The sequence below is a fragment of the Chrysochloris asiatica genome, unplaced genomic scaffold (assembly GCF_000296735.1).
Source record: "Chrysochloris asiatica unplaced genomic scaffold, ChrAsi1.0 scaffold00114, whole genome shotgun sequence".
NCBI lineage: Eukaryota > Metazoa > Chordata > Mammalia > Afrosoricida > Chrysochloridae > Chrysochloris > Chrysochloris asiatica.
This window is the reverse complement of record NW_006408632.1, coordinates 10,093,744-10,105,658: the sequence shown is the minus strand read 5'-3', so window position 1 is coordinate 10,105,658 and position 11,915 is coordinate 10,093,744. Positions and strand designations below refer to the sequence as shown.

Here is an 11,915-nt window from a genome sequence, read left to right as displayed (position 1 = left end):
CCGATTCGTAACCACTACGCTACCAGAGCTCCTTATATCATGTATGTGTATATGTATTTATATCACTCATTGTTGTTACTGTTTTAGTCCCGTCAAGTTGGTTCTGACTCATAGTGACCCTGGATAGGATTTCCAAGGAGTTGCTGGTGGATTTGAACCATTTACCTTGCAATTCAAACCGACCTTGCGGTCCAGTGCTTATCCTACAGCACCATACTATCCCACATACATACTTTAAAATAATAGAAGCACAATGTAGCAAAGAATACTTGTCCAAATAAAGGACTAACTGCCTATAAAATTTCCTTTTAGATAGTGAAGTCATAGTTAGAAGTTAGCAGTAAGACCATCTGAAACCATTAAAAATCATTTCTGTGATGTTCTGAAAGGGGGGTGAGAGAGAGAGTGCGCCAAAAGCTTCCTCAATTGAGTTATTTGCCTTTTATAAAACAACTTCACATCTGGACTGATAACTTGAATCCCACCCAGTGCCATTTAAATAGCCCAAGTTATAAACCTCTTAAACTTGGGGTTTATAATAGAAACACTGACAGACCCTTAACTATAGTGGCTCTATAGTAATGAAAGCACAACTATTTCATTATAGCAGTGTCTGGCAGGCCTGCTATAATTAAGAGTCTGTCAGCGTTTCCATTATAAACCCAAATTTTAAGAGGTTTTAAACTCACATTGTTTTAAATCACATTGGGTTGAAACTTGCTGTACAAAATGTCAGACCAGATGTGTGTGTGTATCTGTGTGTTGCTTTCCTTTTTATTTACCCAAAAAAAAAGGAGGGTCAACTAGGTGAAGATTGGTTTTTAAGATTGAGATATAAAAGCACTTATACTGAAAAACATTTATTCCCTTGTTAAAAGCAGATTAAAGGGGGAACCAGAATATGAAGTTAGAAATATAAACAATAAATATTTATTTTTGGTTGTTCCAAGGTGTTTTTTTTTTTTTTTTTGGTTTATTTTTAGTAGTCCTCTTCTTTGAGAAAGCAGATTTGCACATATACAAAAAGCAATATTAAAAAATGAATCATATGATGCTGCATTCATGATACTAGTCTATTTGGGAGTTATTTGATAATATAGGCTGCTGGAACTATGAAAACGACTTGCATTGTATTCTGAATTGTTCAACTGCTCTGATATTTGGGTCAAGTTTTTGTTGTTGTTTGTTGAGTGCGGCCAAATCGGTTCTGACTCACAGCAACCCTGTATAGGGTTTCCAAGGAGCAACTGGTGAGCTTGAACTGCCGAACTTGCAGTTCAAATTGACCTTGCAGTCCAGCTCATTAACCCGCAGAACCACACCAGGACTTTTTCAGACTAAAGGTGATTTTCATACTGAGTAGGAATCATCTTTAGACTTAAACACACACTTATAATAGGGCTACCTGCTCAAAATCTAACTGGTTTCTGGGAAAAACTAATAGAATTTGGATGGTTATGTTGGTTGCAATGAGCTCTGGTGTAACAGTGGCTAACTGCTGGGTTGCTAAATGAAAGGTTGGCAACTCAAACCCACCAGGTTTCAAACCTACCAGGGAACCCACCAGCCCCTTTGCAGGAGAAAAATGTGACAATCTGCTTCCATAAAATCACAACCTTGGAAACCCTTAGAAGCAATTATAGTGTATTCCACTCACTATGAGTAAGCGTTGACTCAATAGCAATGCTTCCCCGCCCCTCAAGTTGTTTTCATTTTGGTTGTGGTAGGATTTGTTAATTTATTCGCTCATAGAGTTCATTTATTGAGCACCTACTGTGTGCTGAGCATTGTACTTGGAAGTTTCTAGTGTAGTACATTGGACTGGCATAATTGCGGAAGCCTGAGTTTGATGTCAATGTTAGGAGTTAAATTGAGTATTTCACCCAGCAATGTCCCAATAAGAACTTCTTCTTCTTCCAAGGGTCTCCTTACTAAAATAGTGAGACTGCCTCCCTGCTAAATTACTGACTCAGCACACAGCAACATCACCTAGAGTAACTTGTAGACTTAAAGCAGATTTAGCTTTTTCCTAATCTTTCCCTTCCTTTTCTCTTTCCCCTCTCTTCCTCCATCCTTTCCTTCTTTTTCCTGCTTCCTCTTTCTCCTTTCCTCCTCCCTTCTCTCCTTTCTTCTCCCCTCCCCCCACCCCACTTCTTCTACAGGTCCATCCAGGTGTCTGGTACAGCCTGCCAGCAAGCCAAAGACACAGCGCCTCTGGAGAAAGATGCTGGACTAACTGTTCCCTCAGGAAGCCCCCTGGGGGAGGTCTGTGCCTTTGCAGAAGATGTAGACACTGCCCTCCAGGGGCCTCCGGGGTCTCAGGCGCTGGTCACGCTGCGAGTAGAGGAGGAGGAAATGTCATGGGGCGGGGAGGGGGAGCGCGGAGACAAGAAGGGAGGCTGTGGCAAAAAAGAGGGCCCACCTCCTTCTTCACACCGTATAGCCGTTTCAATTTTTCCCCCTTTGTCTTAACAACTCCTTTAGCACACCCACCCTCAAGAAGCCCAAATTGCATCAGCAATGCCAAGTATAGACTCCAAACTAAGTTTGATTTTCATAAAAATGAATGTATATTTTCTATTTTTCTAATTTGCCGTAGGTGGGGGGTAAGAAATTGAAAAAGTAAGGTGGAACTGATTGTTATTTTAATTCTTCATTCACTCATTCATTTATCTTTAGGTCCGTAGAGGTATTTCCAAAATAGACGGAATATTTTATTTTGATCTTGTAGTTTCTTTTGCGAGACAGACCTTTTAACCCTTCATTCTCCAGTTTAGCCCGAGTTCCCAGCGCCAGGCGATCCTCCGCACGAGGGCTGGGGCTGCACTAAGTCTACCTCTTGGAGCTGTTTGTTGACCACATTCACGTTCAGAGCCCTGGAGCTAAAAGCACTTTACACCATAAAATAAAAGCACTGTCTTTTTTTCTAAAAGGTTACGTCTGGAGGCCACGCGGCTCATACTTCATACCGAAAACTTCTGAAAGGACTATGAAATCCTCTATGATTTACACTCTCTCACTGCATTAGGGTATAGATCTACTCGACTCTAAAAATACGACGGGGTTTCTAACCGACGTGAATATATGTGCATTATTTCAGAAAGTCTGTTAGAAAACTTGTCAACACGTTATAAAGCATAAACCAGGACTTGGCTATTAAGTACGGAGATCAGAGGCTGACTATATATACTGCAGGAAGTCCTGGGGAGTCTCCTACGCGGGCAAGATTGGAAAAAAAAAGGGGGGGGGAGGGGTTGTCTGATAGCCTGGAATTTACTCTCAGTGTCGTCACCAAAGGTTTGGAAAAGAGTCCATGGAGCGTCATTACCCCCTCAATGGAATCAGCAAAGGTTCTACAGCCCGGTACGAAGTTAACTGACCACCAGAAAATAATTTTAATGTTGTCGTAATTTATTACTTTAAAAAGCCACTCTGGAAAGGTAAATATACTTATTGTGTATCCAAGTGTGCCCGTTTTAATGTGACCTTTCACCCCTTCTACAAAACCACCTGCATCATTAATCAATACTTATGTAATATTTTAAAATCTCTTAAAACAACACATTATTATTTCTTTTAACACACTTCCCCTCCCCCACTTTTGGGGCGCTTTAGTGAGCTTGGAGAAGCGAGGAGGAAAAGGGGCGTCGCCCGGAGGGGAGAGAACGAGGGAGGGGGACGTTTCGAAGAGGGATCAGATGCCGTTACACAGCCCTGGTATTCTGGACTGGGTGAAATCCGGCTGGGGGAGGGGAGCAGCAGCGGAAGGCAGAGTTTCCATTTCATTCTGGACATTTTACGATGGTGAAATTAAATATATGTTAATGGTGGAAACATCGCTGCGTACCTCTCTATTGGCACCCAGCGAAGGCAGCTGCAAAACTGGCTTTTTAATATATGTTTTAAGATGTGGTTTCGGAAGGAACCCCCCTGGAATCTGAAACAAGTGCAATAACATAGCAGACCTACTTGTAACTAAGTGCTTAATTTCCTATGATTTTTTTTTTTTAAAGAAAATCAATAAAATGTTGCCAGTTATTTATTGGAAATAACCACAGATAGCGGTCCTGATGAGGTGCCGGTTTTAGAGAGCACACAATTGTGTAATGAATTGTAATTCAGAAGACTGTTAAATGTGAACCACAGAACCTTTCAGAGGTAATAAAGTCATTACTTTTTACACTACAGCCAACCCTGAAAAGCTTTATACACACCATTATATATAAATCATACATATATATTTCCACAATACACATTTGCCCATTTATGTACCTTCTCTATATATGGACTTTTATGGATGGATGAGAACAATATTCAAATTTGAAATGTTTGGTTTCGAGAGATTCTGGCTCAGTATTGTTACTGAAAGGCTGCAATTCCCTCCCCCCCCCCCCCAAGGCCTTCCAGTTTCCTCCTTTCCTCTCCTTCCTTCCAACCGTCCTCTTCCTCACTGCTCACCCTCCCAAGACATTCATACATTCATTTGGTTATAAGACATAAAAGACACAGTAGTGGAAGAGAGATGCTGAACTGCTCTGAAGAACTCATGAATAAGAGGAAATGGTGTCATGCACACTCTACATAGCGTTACTGCAAATGAATCCTGCTTCTTAAACAGGATTTGAGGTGGGTTTTTTTTTTTGTTTTTTCTTTTTCTTCTTCCCTTTCTTAAACTGAAGGGAAACGACAAAAAACTACATTTACACAAACCCAGTCCTGCCCAAATCCCTCATAATGTTGAGCATCAAAATCTCCTTTTTTTTCTTCCTCAGAGGGGCCTGAAGCTTCGCCAAGCTGGACAAACAGTCATTTTCTAACAGGTTTGAAACTTTACTAAGATGACACATGAAAAAAACAGCCGCTTGCTGGAGAGGCTGGGAGGAGGGTGCACGCGTGCAATCTCCGAGCCCTTGTTTCAAACGATTCAGCTGAGTGGGTGAATTTACGGAAACGACACCCCTTAGACAGAGATGGGGGATGAGAAGACCCGAGGGGTCGTGGTGCTGCTTGGACGAGAGGGAAGCAAAGCTCCTTGCTCTTCACTCACTCACACACGTCCACCTGCAGCACGTAGTCTGGCAGGCAGCAAACGCCCGTCTCCACCCTGCGCCCTCCGCGCCAGTCTTGGACTTGAGTCCACGCCCCCACCCCCCTCGCACTTCCCGATTTGGAACCGGATCGCGGTATACGCGGCGGTGGCTGCCGCTGCAGGGTGGCGCAGGCAGGAAGGCTGGGAGGCGGGAGACGCCGGGGGACTTTGCAGGCACGTTTCTGAATAAACTTTCCAATCGCAGGGGGTGCTGTTGCTGTACATTTTACGTAAAACTGAAAGTATCCCACGCCAGAATGAAGCCCGCTTTTTGACAGCGATAGCGTGTGTGTGAGTGTGTGTGAGCGCGCATTAAAGAGACAGGGGCTTATTTCCAACAGGTTTTCCCAATTCCCAGTAACGGCTTGAGGAGGCTGCGGTCTCCGAAGTGTGAGCTTGGACCTGGGGTGCCGGCAGAGCGCAGCGCTGACCAGGGGCGCTCGCCCATCCTAGGCGGTCAGCCCTCGACCGAGGTTTTCCGGTTGTTCCTGTGAGCCAGTCGCTGTCTCTGCATCCCCCATTTTCTGTTTCCCAGGGCTACAGCACAGGAATAGTTGTGCTTTACCCGTAAGAACCTCCTCCCCCCACCTCTCTCAGTGCTTTTGCGGTTGCTCTGGAGCGGGAGGGAGCGTGACCCTCCTCGGGACCTGGCTTCAGGGTAGCTCTCGGAGCCTGGAGCGCGTCCCCAGTCCTCCCGGGACTGCCTGCGCTTTGTCCTCTCGCTCGCGGCCGCTAGGAGAGGTGGATGCCTCGGCGCTTGCCTGGCCAGGCCCCCCCGGTGCTCCCCTCTAGGGGCTGGAACGCGCTTGAACTCTGGCTTCTCGTTCTTTATTCCTTTGCCTCTCTTTCATTCCGCGGCCCTTGGGAGCCTCACTCCGCATTTTTAGTTGCATTCAAACCCAGTCGGTAGTCCGGCGCTCTGATCCACAACCCTGGGTTCGGCCTTGGGGGCGCCCTGCCAGCGCTCCTGTCCAGGCTGGCGCCGTTCGAAGCTCTGTCGCACTGCCCCTTCACCCTCGTTTTAGGTTGCCCGGGTTCTAGGAGCCCCGATAATGCCCTTCCGGCCCTCAATCCTTCAAACTTAGGCTGGACTCTACTCCACCGCGCGTTCCCTCCCATCTCCCTTCGCCCGCAGCGGAGCTGTAACTTATAGGTTGAGTTCTAACTTCGAGTGATTTCTCTTTGCTTTCCTCTCCTCGGGCAAAGTTTCCCGAGCCGCAGCCGTGGATCCCAGGCTTTCACTTCAGCCCTGGGTGTCTGCTCCCGGTGAGCTAGCGCGCTGGTTGTGGCGACAAGGAGGGGAAGTGGGTGTGCGCACCGAGGAGGGTGTCCGGGAGCAACTCTACCTGGCTTCCCTCTACCCGCGCTTCTCCGGCCGCGGGCTGCAGCCTCCCAGCACTCTTGCTTTTTTTTTTTTTTTTTTTTTAAATTTATTTTAAAATAAGCTCTCATTTTAGGGTCCTGGTACCTGGTGGGGGGAGCAGGACGCATGTCTTGCTCCCCCCTCCCTCCCGCCCCACCACCCCTTTCTTCTCTCCCCACTACGCCGCCGCTTCAGCGCTCGCTGCGGCCACTGGTGAGCCGGCGGCCCCAGCGCCCCCTCCCCCCCGCCCGCCCCTCCCTCGGGGGCCGCGTCTGGCGTCTGCCTAGCCCCCCGCCCCGCACCTCCCCCGCCCCGCACTGGCCATTGGCTTGTCCTGGTCTCTTTTTCATGTCCAGCCCCTGATGTGTGTCCATTGGTGTGAGCTTCCCCTTCCCTCCTCCCCTTCTCTCCTTCTCGCCCTGCCCATGTTTTGTGTGTCTCTGTCCATCCAGACTCCTGACGTTCAAGTTCGCAGGGACGTCACGTCCGCACTTGAACTTGCAGCTCAGGGGGGCTTTTGCCATTTTTTTTTTCATCTCTCTCTCTCTCCCTCTATCTCTTCTCTCTCTCTCTTTTTTTTTTGCCTAAAAAAAAAAAAAAAAAAAAAAAAAAAGCCATGACGGCTCTCCCACAATTCATCTTCCCTGCGCCATCTTTGTATTATTTCTAATTTATTTTGGATGTCAAAAGGCACTGATGAAGATATTTTCTCTGGAGTCTCCTTCTTTCTAACCCGGCTCTCCCGATGTGAACCGAGCCGTCGTCCGCCCGCCGCCGCCGCCGCCGCCGCCGCCCGCCCCGCAGCCCACCATGTCTCGCCGCAAGCAAGGCAAACCCCAGCACTTAAGCAAACGGGAATTCTCGCGTAAGTAACCCAATAATAGTAATAATAATTATTAATAATCACGAGAGCGCGCAGGACGAGCAGCAAGAGCGAGGGGGAGAGAGGGGTGTGTTTGCATGCATTTTTTATTTTCTTGAGAAAAACCTCCGAGAGTCGGAGTAAAGAGATTAAATGAAAAAAATAAAATAAAAAGGAAGCCTCATCTCATTTCGCACCTTAGCCATGTGTGCACTTTAGGGATAGCATTCACCTTTTAATTTTATTTAAAAAAAAAAAAAAGAGTCCTCGTCTTACTCCCTTTCCGTTGCTCTATTTCTCTTTTCGAAAAGGAATGCAATGATTTGTTCCCCCCCAGTTTTACAAAATAACGAACAATGCTAAGGATGCGAACAACTAATATGCAAACCTGGGGGAGGGTGGTGGAGGGGAAAGGAGGGCTGTTTCCACGCACCGTAGGAAAATGGGGAGTGTGGGAGGGGGAGTCTAAGCCTAAAAAACCATTCCATAGGAGAAAAGAGGTAAGACTGGCCCTCGGACGCCAGCGCGCTCACGGTCAAGTGTGTATTGGGAGGAAAGTAGTCTTCCCCACAATAGTGAGAAAGTAGGACTGTGGGAGGGGGCCCCGATCGCTCGCGTGTCTGCCGGGTCGAGAATGCGCCGCAGCGGCGGGGAGAGCCAGGGTACTGGGAAGAACGGGAGACGCGGCCGGCGTTGCCGTCTTTTGTTCCGGCCTGAGGTGGGTGTTTGTCCCGGTGCCTTTTGTGCCGGCTCCTCGCGCTTGCCCTCCCGCGCCGCCGCTGCAGCCGAAGGGCAGGGGCAGGGGCCGGGGAGGAGGCTGCCGGGGGCGCGCGGGAGAGGGAGGGAGGGTGCTGGGGCGCAGCCGGGGGAGCCGCTGCCCTCCCCTCCCGGCCGAGCCTCCTAGGCAGCAAGGGGGAAACGTGCAAAAATAAAATAAAATAGAACACGGCAAGGGAACGTAATTTTTCTTGCCCCAAAATGCCGAAGTCTAACGCTCCGCCAACCCTTATTGCAATGCTCTCCTCTTTCACTCCCCGCCCCCCCCCCCGCAAAAATCTCACAATCTCTAACCGAGAGGAAAAAAAAATTACAATCACCCCCTTCCCGAAAACCCCTTCAGTTGCAAACTTAGAGCGCCGGCGGCACTGAGAGGGAGCGAGGAACTCCCTCCTCTTACTATTTTTTGGAAGATTTTCAAAAAAAGTGGAAGTGGATTTTGATTGGGAAAAATCTCGTGTCTGAATGTTTACAAGCACCGCGTGTGCGGGAGCCTCCTGCCAACAAACAGAGGACCGAGCGCAGCGCCGTGGCCGCTGAGCGGGCGGCGGTGGCGGTCGGGCCTTGCCGGGCCTCGCCGCGCCCCCGCCCCACCCGGGATCGCCCACCCGGCGCCCGACGCCAGCCCGCCGGGTACGGAGGCTGGCCACACGGAGACTCCGCGCCAGCGGGCCCCCGGGCCCCGCCCGCCCTCAGCACAATGCCCAGACCTCCTCCCAGCCTCCCCGACTGCGAAACCGGCTGGGGAGAAACTCGAATTTGCAAAGCAACTGAAAAAGAGCGTTTCTGCATGCGCCCCAGCCTTGCCCCGTACTGTCTGAGGTTTCTTGTCCACTGCTCCCGGCGGCGGGGAAGGGGTGGAGGTCACCACGTGCTTTCTCTACCCACCTCCCAACCGTCTGGCCACCAGCTCCCTGCCCTGGAGCGTGATTCGGCCCGGGGTGGGGTGGGGACGAACTGGGAGAAGTGTGTTTTGGTATTTTTTTGGGGGGGGTGTCTATTACGGGACTTAGCGTCCCTCACCTTTGAGTTTTTGCTGTGAGAGTCTAGTGTCTCCAGTCTAAACTAGAGGGTGGGGGACTCCAAGCTGAGTACGCCTGCAAAGGAGGGTAGTGGGTACTTTGGAAAGTTTGGCACCAACGGACAGAAAGGCAGGAAAGTCCCCCCTCCCCCATTCATGACTATCATTTAAATTTTTTGATACAATATTTAAAGGGTCACTTTTACCCGCTTCTGTTTTTTTTAATGGGGTGGGAACGCGTACAGGGAATTGCATTTTTCGCTGGGCCCTGAAACTTGTCATACACTTCGGAAGCTCCCCCGCTCTACCCCCCCTCCCCAGCCCAGGCACGTTGCAGGCCCTCCCTCTCCCCACCTCCGCGCATCCCTCCCTCGCCTCTCTCCCCCGCCCCCTACTCCCCCAGCTGCGCCGGATGCGGAGCAGACGCGGCGCGCGGCGGTGTGAAGTTACAGCCCGGCCAGGTACGGGCGGGAAGGAAGGGCAGAGTGCGCAGGACTTGGGAAAGCCGGGCCCTTCTTTGGAAGGATGCTTTGGGGCTCAGAGGACTGACTGGGGCGTGCAGTCCGGGCTGCTCTGCTGCCCCCGGGGTCCATCTTCGGACACTCCAGGCTAGGAGGCTTAGTCCTCCCCGGCCCCATCCCGTTGCAGGCACTGGGTTAAGGGATCAGTTTGGTGTGGGGGGCGAGGGTCGCTCATTTTTCTCATTTTCTGGGTACACAGAGGGGGAGGAGGCATCCTACTCCTCTGGAAACCCCTCCACCTCCCACTCAAGCTCTTCTCTTCTTTGGCTGAATGAACCATTCGGTCGCTAGGAGGCAGAACAAGATCAAGAAAGCTCAGCGAACTTGAACCTGTACCAGAGCCTCCCCCACCCCCTTCTGCGTTTCCGAGGGCTTGAGAGGGGCGCTCTTGGCGAGGGTGGGGGTGGGGGGCACGGACGGTTAGGCAGAATTTCCTTTCTCCTCCATCACCCCGTAGGTCTTTGTTCTTCATTTTGACTTTAAAAACGCTTCTGTAACGTGGGCCCTAAGGAAGCACCCCAGCTCGAGCCCCCCACCCCCCTCCGGTGCAAGCCCAGGAGACAAGCTCGCCGAGCGGGGCGCGGATAATGCTTTCTTTCCCGGCAGGCGGTTTTGGTAGGGAGGAAAGGGAGTGTGCACTCCCGGCTTCGGGGCAAAGCTAAAGGGCGGGATATGGCAAGTTTGCACTTGGTCTCCAGGTTCACTTCTTCTAGCCCCTCACCCTGCGCAAAGCACAGACCCCGGCAGTCTTGACTGGTTCGTCTAGTCGGCCCCGAAGCCTTAACTCCCGCCCCTTCCCCCACGCCTCCCTCAATTTTCGCCTCGGAGCCCAAAATCACAACAATAGTAATAGTTCTCATCATAATGATGCCGGCAAGCAGCGTCATTAATAATGAATAACCGCCGCCGCCACCGCGCACACCCGGACCTGGAATTGCGGTGTGAGGTGGGGTGGGGTGGGGTGGGGGTGGGGTCGATGTTGCAGAGATCTTCCAAAGTATAAAGTGTGACCGTGTGGACACAACGAATTTCGGGATCCGCGAGTGAGTTGTGTGCGGTAATACCGAGACTGCACCCGGTTAACTAGAGGAGTTTTTCCAAACCCCACTTCCCTTTTCACCAACTGTCGACCTAGGGAGCCGTCACCCCGCTGCCTGGCTGGACTGCAGTGGAGGTAGCAGTCGGGGCCCTTGGCTGCCGGTAGCCTCGCGGCCAACTGCGGTGCGACAGCCGCTGCACGTGTTTGCAGCTAGAAGGGCTGGAGCTTGCAGCCAAGCCAGCACGCTGCTCGCTTTGTGCCTCTGAGTCTCCAGCGCCCAACTTCACTTTCTGCACAGTCTGCCCTTGCCAGGCCCCCCTGCCCCGGGCCTGTCTCTCCTTTCTTTGCTTTTCCACTCTTAAAATGCCAGTATTTCAGCCTCGGTTTGTGTCCTTCCCCTTAAGACAATCATAGGAAGGACTTGGAAAGCAAACTTAAAGACAGATCTCCCTCCCCGCCCCCCCCTTCCCCCAGAAGCCCTGTTTTCCCTCGGTCCTTTACTACATTTCTTCTAAGGCTTAAAAAAAAAAAAAAATTATATTTCTTTGCAACTACAGAAAGAAGAAAGGTCTCAGTTTGGCGTTGGAGCATTGAGACGCTTTAGTTTGTTTTGCTGTTTGAATGCAAAAGCGTTTTATTTTCTATTAATTCCCCTAGTAGGGAGAATTCACAGCTAATAATTATGATTATTTGCCCACTCTCTTCCCTTCCACTTCAATCCAGGATTCCCAGCTTTGTAGCTGGAGCTTAGATACCGAGGCATTGTGGGGGTGAAGGAGGATGGAATGGGGGGTGTTAAAATGGCTGAGGGTAGAAATGTTTTTAGGTTAAGAGGAATTTGCATTAAAATACAGAGAAATTATCAGATGTCCAGAAAGGAAATGCTGATTGCCACTGAGAAAATATGTCAATGCAAATCAGTAGGCTACACCAAGACAATTGTATTTTCATATTTTCTTTGTGCCCCACTTCGTGTGATTTTAAATAATAATAGAGGAGCAATAATAGAATCACGTTTTAGTATTTCTTAGAACATCAGGAGTCAAATGTTTTGCAAAAGCCTGGTGTTATACGTATTTCAAACATTAGGATATAATTCTTGTTAATTAGCAATAATTTATGTTAAGAGCATAGAAAATGTTGAGGTTACAGGTTTTATATCTGTACATTTGATCATCTTGTTATTTTCAAGAACTTTGCCTCCTATAAAATTAATTAGGTGAAATGTGGAGGTGTAATCAGC

The 11,915-nt window shown here is 49.6% G+C and overlaps 1 protein-coding gene across 5 annotated transcripts in view; it reads left to right on the top strand.

The window, feature by feature from the left end:
- Positions 1–7,057: 7,057 nt before the first annotated feature.
- Positions 7,058–11,915, top strand: part of BCL11A (B-cell CLL/lymphoma 11A (zinc finger protein)) — a 110,807-nt gene continuing 105,949 nt past the window's right edge. For 3 of the 5 annotated variants that reach the window (XM_006868027.1, XM_006868026.1, XM_006868023.1), the window contains exon 1: positions 7,058–7,317. In XM_006868027.1, coding sequence (XP_006868089.1) covers positions 7,263–7,317 — 55 coding nt within the window. In that variant the 5' untranslated portion in view covers positions 7,058–7,262. The remainder of the gene's footprint in view (positions 7,318–11,915) is intronic. The other 2 variants (XM_006868024.1, XM_006868025.1) reach the window with 2 other exon arrangements.